General features: G+C 51.3%; 1 protein-coding gene across 1 annotated transcript in view; it reads left to right on the forward strand.

Annotated features, from left to right (window-relative positions):
* The window catches only part of huwe1 (HECT, UBA and WWE domain containing E3 ubiquitin protein ligase 1), a 316149-nt gene that overhangs the window by 176888 nt on the left and 121800 nt on the right, over positions 1–17461 (forward strand). Inside the window, exons 30-37 of the mRNA XM_070869027.1 lie at positions 1827–1949; positions 3203–3437; positions 8061–8294; positions 9994–10122; positions 11286–11381; positions 12983–13252; positions 15757–15909; positions 16452–16579. Coding sequence (XP_070725128.1) covers positions 1827–1949; positions 3203–3437; positions 8061–8294; positions 9994–10122; positions 11286–11381; positions 12983–13252; positions 15757–15909; positions 16452–16579 — 1368 coding nt within the window. The remainder of the gene's footprint in view (positions 1–1826; positions 1950–3202; positions 3438–8060; positions 8295–9993; positions 10123–11285; positions 11382–12982; positions 13253–15756; positions 15910–16451; positions 16580–17461) is intronic.

A 17461-nucleotide genomic window follows, 5' to 3' on the forward strand; every position in this document is an offset into this window, starting at 1 on the left:
CCTTCCTGGGAATAAGTCTGGTGAACCTTCGTTGCACTCCCTCAATAGCAAGAACGTCCTTCCTCAGATTAGGAGACCAAAACTGAACACAATATTCCAGGTGTGACCTCACCAAGGCCCTGCACAACTGCAGCAAGACCTCCCTGCTCCTATACTCAAATTCTCTCGCTATGAAGGCCAACATACCATTTGCCGCCTTCACCGCCTGCTGTATCTGCATGCCAACTTTCAATGACTGATGTACAATGACACCCAGGTCTCGTTGCACCTCCCCTTTTACTAATCTGCCATTCAGATAATATTCTGCCTTCCCGTTTTTGTCACAAGTGGATAACCTCACATTTATCCACATTATACTGCATCTGCCATGTATTTGCCCACTCACCTAACCTGTCCAAGGCTGCAGCCTCTTAGCATCCTCCTCACAGCTCACACCGCCACCCAGTTTTGTGTCATCTGCAAACTTGGAGATATTACACTCAATTCCTTCATCCAAATCATTGATTTATATTGTAAATAGCTGGGGTCCCAGCACTGAGCCCTGCGGCACTCCACTAGTCACTGCCTGCCATTCTGCAAAGGACCTGTTAATCCCGACTCTCTGCTTCCTGTCTGCCAACCAGTTCTCTATCCACGTCAGTATATTACCTCCAATACCATGTGCTTTGATTTTGCACACCAATCTCTTGTGTGGGACCTTGTCAAAAGCCTTTTGAAAGTCCAAATACACCACATCCACTGATTCTCCCTTGTCCACTCTACCAGTTACATCCTCAAAAAAAATTCCAGAAGATTTGTCAAGCATGATTTCCCTTTCATAAATCCATGCTGACTTGGACTGATCTCGCCACTGCTTTACCAAAGAGCTGGCATAGGCACGATGGGCCGAATGGTCTACCTCTGTGCTATGTCGTTCTATGGCCTCAATCAAATCACCCATTAACCTTCTGTATTCCAGCGAATACAAGACTCGTTTACTTAACCTCCATTATAATCGCACTCTCGGAGCCCCGGTAACATTCTGGAATGGGTAGGTGATAAATCCTAAATCAGAGCACCCAAGGTCTATTGGCATCAGTGGGGGCCGGGGTGGGGGTCAAGGAGCCTGAGGCTTAGTGGCCCACAAAGGTCGGGCTTTGACACTGTTTCTTGAAACTCCTGTCCCAACAATGAGTCTCCTGCCCCGACTTAGAGCGGTCCTTGACAGCTCGAGAATACTTCCCATTTCCCACAGCAACTATTTTACTCCCACAAGTGTGGCCCCCACGTCCCTTTGGAACCATACTGAAGACGGTTCACTCGGGATGAGAGGGTTGACCTACGAGGAGAGATTGAGCCTATTCTCTGGAGTTTAGAAGAAGGAGAGGTGATTTCATTGAAACATCTCCGATTTCTGAGGGGGATTGACAGGGTAGATGCAGGGAGGATGTTTCCCCCGGGCTGGGGAGTCTAGAACCAGGGGTCACACAGTCTGAGGATAAGGGCTCGGCCATTTAGGACTGAGATGAGGAATTTCTTCACTCGGAGGGGGGTGAGTCTTTGGAATTCCCTGCCCCAGAGGGCTGTGGAGGCTCAGTCTTCAAGGCTGGGATCGCTAGATTTTTGGACTCATAGAAACATAGAAAATAGGCCCTTTGAGCCTGCACCGCCATTCAATGAGTTCATGGCTGAACATGGTACTCGAGGGATCGGGCGGGAAAGTGAACCCGACTGGTCTCCCTCTGCTTGCTCCTGATTCTTGTGTCCCAAAAATGTTTCACTTTGACCCTGTTCTGCCTAAGTCGCCCCGGGTTTCACTTTGTGCGCCTGTTTATACCTTTCGTCAGGTTAACTTTCTTCATTTGCTCCGTGGGATTCACGTCGCCCATGCTGTTTGACGAGAGGAAGTATCCTTACCACCTGATGCTGCAGAAATTCCTGTGCTCCGGGGGACACGACGCCCTGTTTGAGTGAGTAATCCTGTTGTGGGTTGGGGGGGGGGGGGGGGAGGGTGGGAGAAGCGGACAGATTCGGCGAGCACCATGAATGTAACGTGAGCTACCTTAAGTTGAGCAATAGCAGAAAAGTACTGCACTCTGGTGGATTCAGGGACTTCTGTTTGTGGATCTCGTGGATGAGAATTGAGTGCTCGTGTGATGTGTGTGTTATCATAGGCAGTCCCTCTGAATCGAGGAAGACTTGCTTCCACTCCTGAAGTGAGTTCTTCAGTGGCTGAACAGTCCAATACGGGAGCCACAATCCCTGTCACAGGTGGGACAGACAGTGGTTGAGGGAAGGGGAGGGTGGGACTGGTTTGCCGCACGCTCCTTCCGCAGCCTGCGCTTGGTTTCTGCACGCTCTCGGCGACGAGACTCCAGGTGCTCAGCGCCCTCCCGGATGCATTTCCTCCACTTAGGGCGGACTGGTCTTTGGCCAGGGACCCCCAGGTGTCAGTGGGGATGTTGCACTTTATCAGGGAGGCTTTGAGGGTGATCCCTTGTAACGTTTCCTCTGCCCACCTTTGGCTCGCTTGCCATGTAGGAGTTCCGAGTAGAGCGCTCGCTTTGGGAGTCTCGTGTCTGGGGGCATGTGGACAATGTGGCCCGCCCAGCGGAGCTGGTCGAGTGTGGTCAGTGCTTCGATGCTGGGCCTGGTTGAGGCCGCTAACGTTGGTGCGTCTGTCCTCCCGGGGGATTTGCAGGATCTTGCGGAAACATCGGAGGGATGAATTCGCAGATGTTTCATTTGAAGGACCCGATGGTCCAGTCCTGAACTCCAGGGGTGGAAGATGCCTGTGGGTGGATTTTTTTTATCGTGGGGTGACCGTTGCACACCAGCCACCACACGGGCTTGACAGAGCGAGGTCTTGGTCCAGTGGCAAGGGTTAACCAGGACGACTGGAGACCAGCTCTGCTGCACGGACCTAGTTACGCGCACATATCGCACAGTGTGGGCTGGCCCGTGCTGCCCCTGGGCCCTCGTCTCTTCTGGGCCCCGAGCCCTTGTTTGCAGCACCTCCGACACGATCTCTCGCCGCTCCTCCACCACAAACACTCGCCACAGAGATGTGTGTTTTAACTGACGAGATGAACACGATGTTTGTGTTGATTACTCTGTATTTGTGTGTGTGTGTCGGACTCTGAACCCGAACACTTGCCTCGATCGGGTCCCAAAGTGCACAGCTGTCTCTTTTTTTTAAACTCCGAACTCTTCTTCCCTCCAGGACCTTTAATTGGGCCCTGTCGATGGGGGGTAAAGTGCCAATCACCGAAGGACTGGAGCACACAGAGCTGCCGGATGGCACGGGCGAGTTCCTAGACGCCTGGCTGATGCTTGTGGAGAAGATGGTGAATCCGACGACGGTCCTGGAGTCCCCGCACTCTCTGCCGGCCAAGCCTCCCGGAGGCCAGAACTTCCCGCAGTTCAGCGCGCTGCGGTTCCTGGTGGTGACCCAGAAGGTAAGTTCGCGTCTCCGTTTTGCTGTAGAATACTCAGCACAGGAGGATCCCATTGGGCTCCTCGAGCCCCGTGCTGTGCCGGCTCTGTGACAGTGACCCAATCAGTCCCACACTCCACCCCCTGCTCTTTCCCCACAGCCCGGCACATTTCCCCTTCCAGTGTTTCTCCAATTCCCCAGTTTGAAAGTCACTATTGAATCTGCTCCCACCGAGCTTTCAGGCAGCGCGTTCCCGATCGCAACAACTCGCTGCCTAAACACATTCTCCCCATCTCCCCCTCTGGGTCTTTTGCATAGTGTTCTTTTAAAGACACGCGCACAGATTGTGGCAAGCTGAACAGGCCGTAGACAACAATGACTATACCAGCCGACCAATCCCTGTGTATTCATCTCCATACACTGAGGATAGACGCACAGGAGGCAAACTTGCGATGTCTCACCCTCTATCTCTGCGGTATTACAGCCTGAATGTGGAGGCATTCTCTCTGTCTGTCTGTCTGTCTGTCTGTCTGTCTCTCCCCTCTTTTTTTTTCTCTCTCTCCCTCTCCCTCTCCTCCTCTCCTCCTCTCCTCCTCCCTCTCCTCCTCTCCTCCTCTCCTCTCCTCTCCTCTCCTCTCCTCTCCTCCTCTCCTCTCCTCTCCTCTCCTCTCCTCTCCTCTCCTCTCCTCTCCTCTCCTCTCCTCTCCTCTCCTCTCCTCTCCTCTCCTCTCCTCTCCTCTCCTCTCCTCTCCTCTCCTCTCCTCCCTCTCTTCTCCCCCCTCTCTTCTCTCCTCCCCCCCCTCTTCTCTCCTCCCCCCTCTTCTCTTCTCTCCTCTCTCCCCCCCCTCTCTTCTCTTCTCTCCTCTCTCCCCCCCTCTCTTCTCTCCCCCCCCTCTCTTCTCTCCTCCCCCCCCCTCTCTTCTCTCCTCTTCCCCCCCCCCCCTCTCTTCTCTCCTCTCCCCCCCCCCTCTTTCTCTCCTCTTCCCCCCCCCCTCTCTTCTCTCCTCTTCCCCCCCCTCTCTTCTCTCCTCTTCCCCCCCCCTCTCTTCTCTCCTCTTCCCCCCCCCTCTCTTCTCTCCCTCTTCCCCCCCCCCCTCTCTTCTCTCCTCTTCCCCCCCCCCTCTCTTCTCTCCTCTTCCCCCCCCCCTCTCTTCTCTCCTCTCCCCCCCCCCTCTCTTCTCTCCTCTTCCCCCCCCCCCCCCACCCCTCTCTTCTCTCCTCTTCCCCCCCCCCCCCCCTCTCTTCTCTCCTCTCCTCTCCCCCCCTCTCCTCTGAGTCTGTCTCTCATAGCAGGGGGATGGGAAACAAAATGGCGAAAGACAGAAAGGAGATGAGTAAAAGTGGAGGGCAGAAAAACCCAAGGCAAAAAACAAAAAAGGCCAGTGTACAGCAAAATTCTAACGGGTCAAAGTGTAATAAAAAGGCAAGCCTGAAAGCTCGGTGCCTCAATGTGAAGAATATTCGGAACCCAGGAGAGGGCTCTGAGCTAGTTAGGGTGGGTGAGAGCTCAGATGAACAGGATCCCAAGAAAGAAATGCAAAAGGCCAGGAGGCAACAAGGCAGAGTAGCACTGGGGTAAGTGTAAACCACTAGGTGATAGGAAGGGACAATATGTATGAATATAAAGGGGCTGCAGGAGGGGTCAAAATTAAAAATCATGGTTTAAAACTAGTATTAAAACACTCTACCTAAACGCACGCAGCATTCGAAATAAAGTAAATGAGTTGACGGCACAAATCATTACGAATGGGTATGATTTGGTGGCCATTACAGAAAAGTGGTTGCAGGGTGGCCAAGACTGGGAATTAAACATACAGGGGTATCTGACAATTCGGAAAGATAGACAAGAAGGGAAAGGAGGTGGGGTAGCTCTGTTAATAAAGGATGATCTCAGGCAGTTGTGAGACGATATTGGCTCTAATGAACAAAATGTTGAATCATTGTGGGTGGAGATTAGCGATAGTAAGGGGGAAAAAGTCACTGGTGGGTGTAGTTTATAGGCCCCCAATTAATAACTTCACGGTGGGGCAGACAATAATCAAGGGAATAATGGAGGCATGTGAAAAGGAACGGCAGTAATCATGGGGGATTTTAACCTACATATCGATTGATCAAATCGTACGGGGTAGCCTTGAGGAGGAATTCATAAAATGCATACGGGATTGTTTCTTAGAACAGTATGTTACAGAACCTACAAGGGAGCAAGCTATCTTAGATCTGGTCCTGTGTAATGAGACAGGAATAATAAACGATCTCCTAGTAAAAGATCCTCTCGGAATGAGTGATCACAGTATGGTTGAATTTGTAATACAGATTGAGGGTGAGGAAGTAGTGTCTCAAACGAGCGTACTATGCTTAAAGGGGACTACAGTGGGATGAGGGCAGAGTTGGCTAAAGTAGACTGGGAACACAGACTAAACGGTGGCACAATTGAGGAACAGTGGAGGACTTTTAAGGAGCTCTTTCATAGTGCTCAACAAAAATATATTCCAGTGAAAAAGCAGGGCGGTAAGAGAAGGGATAACCAGCCGTGGATAACCAAAGAAATAAAGGAGAGTATCAAATTAAAAACCAATGTGTATAAGGTGGCCAAGGTTAGTGGGAAAATAGAAGATTTTAAACGACAGCAAAGAATGACTAAGAAAGCAATAAAGAAAGGAAAGATAGATTACGAAAGTAAACTTGCGCAAAACATAAAAACAGACAGTAAAACTTTTACCGATATATAAATCGGAAAAGAGTGACTCAAGTAAATGTTGGTCCCTTAGAAGATGAGAAGGGGGAGTTAATAATGGGAAATGTGGAAATGGCTGAGACCTTAAACAATTATTTTGCTTCGGTCTTCACAGTGGAAGACACAAAAACAATGCCAAAAATTGCTGGTCGTGGGAAAGGAGGACCTTGAGATAATCACTATCACTAGGGGGGTAGTGCTGGACAGGCTAATGGGACTCAAGGTAGACAAGTCCCCTGGTCCTGATGAAATGCATCCCAAGGTATTAAAAGAGATGGCGGAAGTTATTGCAGATGTATTTGTTATAATCTACCAAAATTCTCTGGACTCTGGGGAGGTACCAGCGGATTGGAAAGCAGCTAATGTAACGCCTCTGTTTAAAAAAGGGGGCAGACAAAAGGCAGGTAACTATAGGCCGGTTAGTTTAACATCTGTAGTGGGGAAAATGCTTGAAGCTATCATTAAGGAAGAAATAGCAGGACATCTAGATAGGAATAGTGCAATCAAGCAGACGCAACATGGATTCATGAAGGGAAAATCATGTTTAACTAATTTACTGGAATTCTTTGAGGATATAACGAGCATGGTGGATAGAGGTGTATACCGATGGATGTGGTGTATTTAGATTTCCAAAAGGCATTCGATAAGGTGCCACACAAAAGGTTACTGCAGAAGATAAAGGTACGCAGAGTCAGAGGAAATGTATTAGCATGGATCGAGAATTGGCTGGCTAACAGAAAGCAGAGAGTCAGGATAAATGGGTCCTTTTCGGGTTGGAAATCGGTGGTTAGTGGTGTGCCACAGGGATCGGTGCTGGGACCACAACTGTTTACAATATAGATAGATGACCTGGAAGAGGGGACAGAGTGTAGTGTAACAAAATTTGTAGATGACACAATGATTAGTGGGAAAGTGGGTTGTATAGAGGGCACAGAGGCTGCAAAGAGATTTAGATAGGTTAAGCGAATGGGCTAAGGTTTGGCAGATGGAATACAATGTCGGAAAATGTGAGGTCATCCACCTTGGGGGGGGGGGGGGGGGGGGAACAGTAAAAGGGAATATTATTTGAATGAGGAGAAATTACAACATGCTGTGGTGCAGAGGGACCTGGGGGTCCTTGTGCATGAAACTCTTTTTGGTCTTTGCATGAATCCCAAAAAGTTAGTTTGCAGGTGCAGCAGGTAATCAGGAAGGCGAATGGAATGTTGGCCTTCATTGCGAGAGGGATGGAGTACAAAAGCAGGGAGGTCCTGCTGCAACTGTATAGGGTATTGGTGAGGCCGCACCTGGAGTACTGCGTGCAGTTTTGGTCACCTTACTTAAGGAAGGATATACTGGCTTTGGAGGGAGTACAGAGACGATTCACGAGGCTGATTCCGGAGATGAGGGGGTTATCTTATGATGATAGATTGAGTAGACTGGGTCTTTACTCGGAGTTCAGAAGGATGAGGGGTGATCTTATAGAAACATTTAAAATAATGAAAGGGATAGACAAGATAGAGGCAGAGAGGTTGTTTCCACTGGTCGGGGAGACTAGAACTAGGGGGCACAGCCTCAAAATACGGGGGGAGCCAATTTAAAACTGGGTTGAGAAGGAATTTCTTCTCCCAGAGGGTTGTGAATCTGTGGAATTCTCTGCCCAAGGAAGCAGTTGAGGCTAGCTCATTGAATGTATTCAAGTCACAGATAGATAGATTTTTAAGCAATAAGGGAATGAAGGGTTACGGGGAGCGGGCGGGTAAGTGGAGCTGAGTCCACGGCCAGATCAGCCATGATCTTGTTGAATGGCGGAGCAGGCTCGAGGGGCTAGATGGCCTACTCCTGTTCTTATGTGTCTCTCTGTGTCTGTCTCTCTGTCTCGCACCATCCCTGTTTTCTCTGTCTAATGCTTTTATATTAAATGTTTGACAGGCAGCCTTTAACTGCATCAAGAGCCTGTGGAACCGCAAGCCCCTGAAGGTGTACGGCGGCCGCATGGCGGAGTCGATGCTGGCCATCCTGTGCCACATCCTGAGGGGCGAGCCCGTGATCCGTGAGCGCCTGTCCAAGGAGAAAGAGGGCAGCCGGACGGAGGAGGAAGGACCCCAGGAAGAAGGGACGGCCCCGAGGCGAGAGCCCCAAGTCAACCAGCAGCAGCTTCAGCAGGTGAGGACCCGGCCGGGGGGGTGGGGTGGGGGGCTGGGGTTCCTACTCATTCTGCAGCCAGTGCTTGCTGTTCCATCTTTGTGGTCCACGCTGAGCCAGCTGGCGACAGTGAGGGCCTTTTCCAGTACCAGTTAGTCAGGGGTGCGGTCAGGAAGCGCTTCTTCACACAAAGGGCAGTGGAAATCTGGAACACACTTTCCCCGCCCAATTGGGGGAGCCAATTGAAACCCTCAAAACCGTGATCGATAGATTTTTGTCGGGCGAGGGTCTTGAGGGTTATGGAACCAAGGCGACTAGATGGAGTTAAGATGCAGATTCAGCCGTGCTGGAATCGAATGGTGGGACAGGCTCGAGGGGCTGAATGGTCACCTCTCTTTCCGATGTTCCCAAACTGGAGATGTGGGGGAAAGGAGAGCGAGGGATAGGCCAAGTGATCTTCCAACTCTGCAGCTAGCTTATAATGTTCCGATCTTTAAAAACCCGATTCCCAAAAGGGATACCTAGCAAAGTCATGAATATTTTACCTCTGAAGTATTGTGGCATTATTATATTTGATGCTTTGTTAGGCATCCTTATAGAAACATAGAAAATAGGTGCAGGAGTAAGCCATTGGGCCCTTCGAGCCTGCACCACCATTCAATATGATCATGCAACTTCAGTACCCCATTCCTGCTTTCTCTCCATACCCCCTGATCCCTTTAGCTGTAAGGGTCACATCTAACTCCCTTTTGAATATATCTAATGAACTGGCCTCAATAACTCTGCGGTAGAGAATTCCCCAGGTTCACAACTCTCTGAGTGAAGAAGTTTCTCCTCATCTCGGTCCTAAATGGCTTACCCCTTATCCTTAAACTGTGACCCCTGGTTCTGGACTTCCCCAACATCGGGAACATTCTTCCTGCATCTAACCTGTCCAGTCCCGTCAGAATTTTATATGTTTCTGAGATCCCCTCTCATCCTTCTAAATCCCAGTGAGTATAAGCCCAGTCGATCCAGTGTAGGCTTATTGCTCTCTTTCCCCCTCTCTCTCCTTCCTGCCTCCCACCGCATTTGCCGCGCGGGTGTTGTCCAAGGAGGGCAGGAGTACACCACTACCCTGGCTCCTGGCAGCTTGCCGACGTGACCGCTCGCTCTCTCTTGAGACAGAGACAGAGACACAGACGGATGGTGTTGTTTTGAACTTGGAGACCTCGCCAGCCCGCTGTGGTACTGTGACTTCCTGCGGGCAGAGCCCTTGACCCCCTACTTGACTCCTCCAGCCCGATTTGCCGCTCATCAAGTGTCGCTCGTTTTCTTTTTAAATCATCCTAGGCTGCGTTTGCTTGCCCCAAGACGGTCCGCGTGTGGTGTGGGGCGCAGTTCCGGGCCCACAGTTCCTCCCTCCCCGCGTGACCAGTCCGCGATTCCGCCGGCAGCTCCGGGAGCAGGGGCCGAACCAAAGCCCGCCCGGCCCGAGGCAGGCCCCCTACCTTCCCCCGAGGCAGGCCACCCCCCTACCGAGGGCGAAGGGGGAAGCTGTGCGTGACCCCGGCCGCCAATGGCGCAAGGGGTTTTGCCAGTGCACCGCGCCCCCACCCCCATCAAGTCCGGCCGCGTTCGTGCGGAGCGCCCGGCGTGTGTTGGTCAGCGAGCGCGGCGTGGCAAATTCCTGCTACGCGTTGGGGAAACACCAGACGTGATTTGTCTTTTTGTTTTCCAGCTGATGGACATGGGTTTCACACGGGAGCACGCCATGGAGGCCTTGCTCAACACCAACAGCATGGAGCAGGCGACCGAGTACCTGTTAACGCACCCGCCTCCGCTCCTGGGAGGAGCTGTACGCGTGAGGGCACGTATCACTATCTTATACACTTCCTGTCGGGGGGGTGGGGGAGGGAGGGAGGGGCAGGGTTGTTGCAGTCTCATCTTCCACCGTCACCTCACGCATTCCCAGTGTGCCTTTCTGGGCCAAGAGCAGCCTGCCATTTTTTTTATTGGAATATAATCTTTCAGCTCCATCCCCCATTATCCGTGACGACGCCTGAGATTACCCCGACATCTGATTGTTTAAGCGCTGCTGGTTCCCCAGCCTGTTGCCACCCAGACCGTTGATTTACAATTCCTTCCATGGCCAGGACCGGCAGCCCCTCTCCGTCCCACTTGTTGCAATTCATACCCTCCGCTCTTCCCCCTCCGCGTTCTGGCTTTCCCTTCCTAAATCTCTCCCCGGCTGCGTCACACATCAGCGCCTTCTTTGGGACCAATCCCTCAGACTGCCCCTCTTTAGTCACCGGCTTGACCGTCCTCCCCAGCTCCTGCTTATCCCGTCCTTCATTTTGAGGTTGAAGGTGCTGTACGTAAATGGAGGTTGTCGCCGGGAATTAAAAGCATTTGTCGGGGAACCTGGGGGTGGCTTTGTCCCGTGCTGTACAGTTAAATAGTCACGTTGCAGCACCTCTGAAACAAATTGTTTTTTGTGGAGATATTTTAGGCCAGTAATGGTGGCCTCCGAGATGTTACATGAAATAGAATAACAGCTACCTGGGAGTGAGTTCCAGGCTGGAATCTAATCGAGGGGTTCGGGGGGGGTTTATATATAGAATAACAGATACCCGGGAGTGAGTTACAGGCTGGAATCTAATCGAGGGGTTCGAGGGGTTTATATATAGAATAACAGATACCCGGGAGTGAGTTGCAGGCTGGAATCTAATTGAGGGGTTCGGGGGGGTTTATATATAGAATAAAAATTTGTGTCTGAACTCAGAGCTTACCCTTTGACCTTTGACTTGCCCTATACAATGCCACATGCACAACTGTTGCTAAATTGCCAATCCACAGTTGCCATTTGTGTTAAAACTGCAGGGTTTTCAGCCATGTTCTGGCGCTGGCTCCACTCCCACCCTGTATCACGGGTTCATTGCTGAACGGAGAATCCTGTGCAGCCCTCGCGCTGTGATTTAGGAAGCGTCGGTGTTTCTTCGTGCCTGAGAGAGTACTGTTTAATGTTTGCAGGAGCTCAGTATGTCTGAAGAGGATCAGATGATGAGGGCAATAGCCATGTCACTGGGACAGGACATTCCAATGGACCAGAGTACAGAATCTCCAGAGGTAAGGGCTGTGAAGGGCAGGATTTGCCCCTCCGTGAAAGTGGGGGTCTTCGCCCATCGGCCTCGGCTGATCTCGCAATCTTTCCCCGAGGCGCTCCAGATAGCACAGCTCATTTACCATCTCTCTCTCTCTCGCTCATGAAACATCTCCTCTCTGCCTGGTGCCTGCAGTTACAGGCGTGCGCACGAGATATGCTGCCTTGCCCCTCCTGCCCCCACTTAGCATTCAGGGGCTCTGGAAACCGCTCCAGTTGACTTCAACGCTTGTTCTCATTGAGTAATATTCTCCTCCATGTAGTTGAGGCAATTCAGTAATGATGGAATCATACCGTACAGAAGGAGGCCATTCGGCCCATCGTGCCGGTGCCCACTCTTCGACAGCGGGCGAATTAGTTCCACTCCTCTTTCCTCCCCCCCCCCACAGCCCTGCGAGTTTCTCCGTTTCACGTGTTTGTCCGATTTTTCCTTTGGAAAGTTGTTCTTGAATCTGCTTCCAGCACCCTTTCAGGCAGCGCCTTCCCGATTGCAATGTATAATGTTTACCTGCGTGCAACGTTCCCTTTAAGCTTTGTGGCCGTGCAGCGCACTAGAGGTCCCGTACAGTCGGTGAGCCGCCTCTAAATCGAAAAACCGCGGAATGGCCTGCGCAGCTCATTTAAAAGGGCCACGCGGGCCAAAAATAAATTAGAGGGAACATTGGCCACGTGCCCTTGTATTAGAACATAACACATAAGAAACAGGAGCAGGAGTAGGCCATTCGGCCCCTCGAGCCTGCTCCGCCATTTAATAAGATCGCGGCTGATCTGATCATGGACCCAGCTCCACTTCCCCGCCCGCCCCTTCACTCCCTTATCGCTCAAAAATCAGTCTATCTCCACCTTAAATATATTCAATGACCCAGCCCCCACAGCTCTCTGGGACAGAGAATTCCACAGATTCACCAGAAGAAATTCCTCCTCATCTCCGTCCTAAATGGGTGACCCCTTATTCTGAGACTATGCCCCCTAGTTCTAGATTCCCCCACGAGGGGAAACATCCTCTCTGCATCCACCCTGTCCAGCCCCCTCAGAATCTGAAACGTTTCAATAAGATCACCTCTCATTCTTCTTCTAAACTCCAATGGGTAGAGGCCTAACCTCCTCAACCTTTCCTCATAAGTCAAGCCCCTCATCCCCGGAATCAACCGAGTGAACCTTCTCTGAACTGCCTCCAAAGCAAGTATATCCTTTCGTAAATACGGAAACCGAAACTGCACGCAGTACTCCAGGTGTGGCCTCACCAATACCCTGTATAACTGGAGCAAGACTTCCCTGCTTTTATACTCCATCCTCCCTTGCAATAAAGGCCAAGATTCCATTGCCTTTCCTGATCACTTACTGTACCTGCATACTAATCTTTTGTGTTTCATGCACAAGTAGCCCCAGGTCCCGCTGTACTGCATCGGTGTGACATTTATACGTGGATTTAATTTGATGTGAGTTGCCCTGATCTTGCTTCCCTGTGTGTATAAATATCGCGCCGGGACCTATAATATGGTGTCCGGGGTTGTGTTCTCTGTGCTGCGCCGCCTTTTCTGACTGCGCTGCCGTGCATATTCACCAGGAAGCAGCCCGACGCAAGGAGGAGGAAGAGCGCAAGGCGCGTGAGAAGCAGGAGGAGGAGGAAGTGAAGAGCCTGGAGAGGTATCAGGACGTGGAGCCCCTGGAGCCAGACGAGCTGAACACCTTCACGGAGAAAATGCTGCCTGGCTGCTTTCACCTGCTGGACGAGTTGCCGGACACGGTGTACCGTGTTTGCGACTTGATCATGACCGCTGTCAAACGCAACGGGGCCGACTACCGAGACCTGATCCTCAAGCAGGTTGTGGAGCAGGTGAGCTTTTTTATTTCTTGTGTTGTCGTTGGCATTTTCATATACTTTTATTCATATAAAAATGTTCACAATACATTTGAAAACAGTTCAGTACATTTGGATATGGTCAGCAATTCCATACGATACATTCGGGTGCAAAGGTCATTGCAGTATATTGGGGCCCAGCAGAGGCGAGGGCCCAGGGGCAGCACGGGGCCAGCCCACACTGTGCGATATGTGCGCGCACTAGGTCCATGCAGCAGAGCTGGTCTCCAGTTGTCTTGGTTAAACCTTGCCACTGGACCAAGACCTGGCTCTGTCAAGCCCCGTGTGGTGGCTGGTGTGCAACGGCCACCCCACGTTAAAAAAAATCCACCCACAGGTATCTTCCACCCTTCAACATGTAGTTTGTGATCTGGAATATTAGGTCCTTCATTGAAATACCTGTGAACTCGTCCCTTTTTGGCGTGGAAGCAAGTTTCCTCGATTCGAGGGACTGCCTGTGATGAGTACATATACATTACAATACAGTCCAGAAGTTACATTATACATGACACAACACAGGTGATATCAGTACATGGTGCTCTATGGATACAAACAGACTAACCAGTACATGTTCACTATTCACAGTTTCTATGTCATGTAGCTCGAGGTGGGGGTTTATACTGATTCTAACCCTTGGTTTTACCGTGGCAGAAGAGCCTTAAATTGTGGCCCATCCCCATCGTGCCTTTGCGGCGACTGCACCAACCTTCAGTGCATCCCCCAGCGCGTACTCCTGGTCCTTGGATTGCGCCAGTCTGTAACTCCCGGTCGTGGACGCCTCCTTGCTCTGGAAGACCGGCAAGTTTCGGGAAGACCAAAGTGCGCGTCTCACCGAATTGCTAGTCCTCCAGCAGCAGATGATGTCCGTCTCGGCATGCGTCTCTGGGAACAGTCCTGTCGAGCACGTTGTCGCTGGCATTTATGGCCCCATCCCCAATCGCCCCTGAGAAGGTGGTGGTGAGCCGTTGCAGTCCGTGTGGTGAAGGTGCTCCCACAGTGACCCTGTCTCAGCGGTTTGATGTAACTGAGTGTCTCGCTGGGCCGTTTCAGAGGGGCCGTTGAGAGTCAACCACGTTGCTATGGGTCTGGAGTCACGTATTGGCAAGGGCGGCAGATTCCCTTCCCGAACGGACATTAGTGAACCAGATGGGGTTTTAGCGACAATCTGGTAGTGTCATGGCCACCATTACGGACACTCGCTTTTTATTGTCGTCATATTTAAATTTAATTATTCATCAGCACCGTAGGCGGTCCCTCAAAGCGAGGATGACTTGCTTCCTTGCCAAAAAGGGATGAGTTCACAGGTGTTTCAATGAAGGACCCGATATTCCAGATCCCGAACTACATCCTGAAGGGTGGAAGATGTCGTCTGTGCGTGGATTTTTTTAACGTGGGGTGACCGTTGCACACCAGCCACCACGCGGGCCTGACCGAGCGAGGTCTTGGTCCAGGGGCAAGGGTTAACCAGGACGACTAGAGACCTGCTCTGCTGCACGGACCCAATTAATTAATTAACTGAATCCCTGGCTGCCATTGTGGTTTTCAGCACATGTCTCCAGATCATTTGTCCAAGCGTCTGGATTACTAGTCCGGTAACCTAACCACTCTACTGTTCCCATTAAGAGAGTTTGCTGATTCCATTTGAGGAATGTGTAGTTGCTTGCAGTTTAAAAAAAAAAAAAAAAAAAAATCCTTATTGGTAACTTGCCCACAATCAGTTGAATGTAAGATTGTTTTAAACATGTAGGACAGTGACCCAGTTGGACAAGACAGCAACAACTTGCATTTATATAGCGCCTTTAACATAGTGAAACATCCCAAGGCGCATCACTGGAGCGATTATCAAACTCAATACTACACCGAACCACATAAGGAGCTATTGGGGCAGGTGACCCAAAGCTTGGTCAGAGGGGTAGGTTTTAAGGAGCGTCTTAAAGGACGCTTCAGAAACCTGCTCCACAGAGCCATCTTCTGGCCAGAGCCCGCAACTACCGTGACCGGAAACTGTTTACATACAGGATTTCCATCCGAAATGTTTCGGGGCAGTTTCAGAGTTACATCTGAACTAAAAGTATGATGCAGAATTGTAACAACACCAATAATCAGAGAGACTAAAGCGCCGTTCCGTGGCTCTATTGGAGAGGGAGTAGAATCTGAAAAGGCTCCAGCACAGAATGAGGACGTCAGGCTCATCGTGCCGGTGAAGGAGTGATCCAATCAGTCCCACTCCCCTCTGACCTTTCACCTTCAAGTATTTATCCAGTTCCCCGTGTGAAAGTTACCATTGAATCTGTTTCCACTGCCCTTCCAGGCAGCGAATTCCAGATCATCATAGCTCGTTGCTTTTATATATTTTTTTTAAAATCTCCACATCTTGTGCTTTTGCCAACAACCTTGGCTAGCGTGTCTCCTCTTTGGGTTCTTGCCCCGTATGTGTGTGTGATGTCCGCAGTGCAGATCAATGCTTGTCCTTCCAACAGGTGTGGGAGGCTGCCAACGTCCTCATCAAAGCGGCGCTCCCCTTGACCACGAGCGACACGAAGACGGTGGCGGAATGGACCAGCCAGATGGCCACCCTCCCTCAGGCCTCCAACCTCGCCACCAGGATCCTGCTCCTCACCCTCCTGTTCGAGGTACGAGCTTCACGATCTGCGTACAAGCCGGCACGGGCCTATGGGACACTGGGGGAGGGGGTGGCACATATCCTGGATTTGCGGGGATCAGTGGGCCAATGGAGCGTCTTGCCTCTTTTGCGGGGGCACAAAGGGAAGCGAGCTGGGTGGGGGTTGAGGGGAGTTGGAGGTGACTGGAGTGGAGGTGGGTGGTGAACGGGGGGTCAACTCGATGTCTCCTGGTGCTGCTGGCGCGCACCGTTTGGAAGCGGGTGGACTGAAATGGGGTCAGTGGAATGTGTGTGTGTGTCAGTGCTCCAGTTCGGGTGGAGAGAGTGGTGACTGAGCAGCTTATGGGGGGGGGGTGGTCACTGCTTGCTTGGAGCAAGTTACAGGGAAAATATCGGCTCTCGGTGGGTTTGTAGCAGTTGCAAGTGTTTGGTTTTTAAACCGCAGAAGAATTAAAAGCAGGCGGGGCAATTGCTCCCGGATCTGCTTTGCCAGCTCGTGCCGTCACTCCGCCTCTAACCGCTTCCCCCCCCGCACCACGGTTCTCTTTGCAGGAACTCAAGCTGACCTGTGCCAGGATCGTGGAGACCAGTGGCATACTGGACGTCTTGATTAAGTTGCTGGAGGTGGCGCAGCCCTGCCTTCAGGCTGCCAAGGAACAGAAGGAGGTGCACACTCCCAAGTAAGTGCTCGGGAGGGACAGGAACGTACAACATGTTCTTCTTCCACTCCGGCCAATATCGCCCCCCCCCCCCCCCCCCCGCCCTGGTCCGTCTGACTTCCCGCCATGGCACGGTTCACCGGTGCTGGGCTGGTACCCCCGATATCTTCCCCCAGCGACCGCTACGGGTTTTCTGATTTTTGGGGGGGTTCCGGCTCCAGCACTCCAACACAAACTCCTAAGTGAAATCGGCCAAGTGCAAACACCCATGCTCCACAATAAAGTTGAAGGTTCGTTATCGAAAAGCTTACGTTTAATTACATAGTATTTCCAGACCATTCGGCCCAACAGCTCCACACCAGCCCCCTCCCACCCCTCTTCATTTCATTTCCCCCCCCCCCCCCCACCCCCATCCCTTTCCATTCCTTTCTCCCTCGTGTGTTTATCCAGCCTCCCCTTAAATGCATCGCTACTATTCACCTCTACCCCTCTCCGAGGCAGCGAGTTCCACATTCTCGCCGCTCTCTGGGTAAAGAAGTTTCTCCTGAATTCCCCATTGGGTTTATTAGTGACTGTCGTATATTGATGGCCCCCTAGTTCTGGTGGCAACATCGTCTCTACGTCTACCCTATCGAAACCCTTCATAATCTTAAAGATCTCTATTGGGTCACCCCCTCAGACTTTTTTCAAATGAAAAGAAACCCAGCCTGTTCATCTTTTCCCGATATGCATTACCCCTCAGTTCTGGTATCAATCCTTGTAAATCTTCTCTGCACCTTCTCCAGTGTCTTATATTTTTTATAACATGGAGACCAGAACTGGGCGCAGTGCTCCAAGTGTGGTCTAATCCAGGTATATGGAGACCAGAACTGGGCGCAGTGCTCCAAGTGTGGTCCAATCCAG

The sequence above is a fragment of the Pristiophorus japonicus genome, chromosome 32 (assembly GCF_044704955.1).
Source record: "Pristiophorus japonicus isolate sPriJap1 chromosome 32, sPriJap1.hap1, whole genome shotgun sequence".
Taxonomy (NCBI): domain Eukaryota; kingdom Metazoa; phylum Chordata; class Chondrichthyes; family Pristiophoridae; genus Pristiophorus; species Pristiophorus japonicus.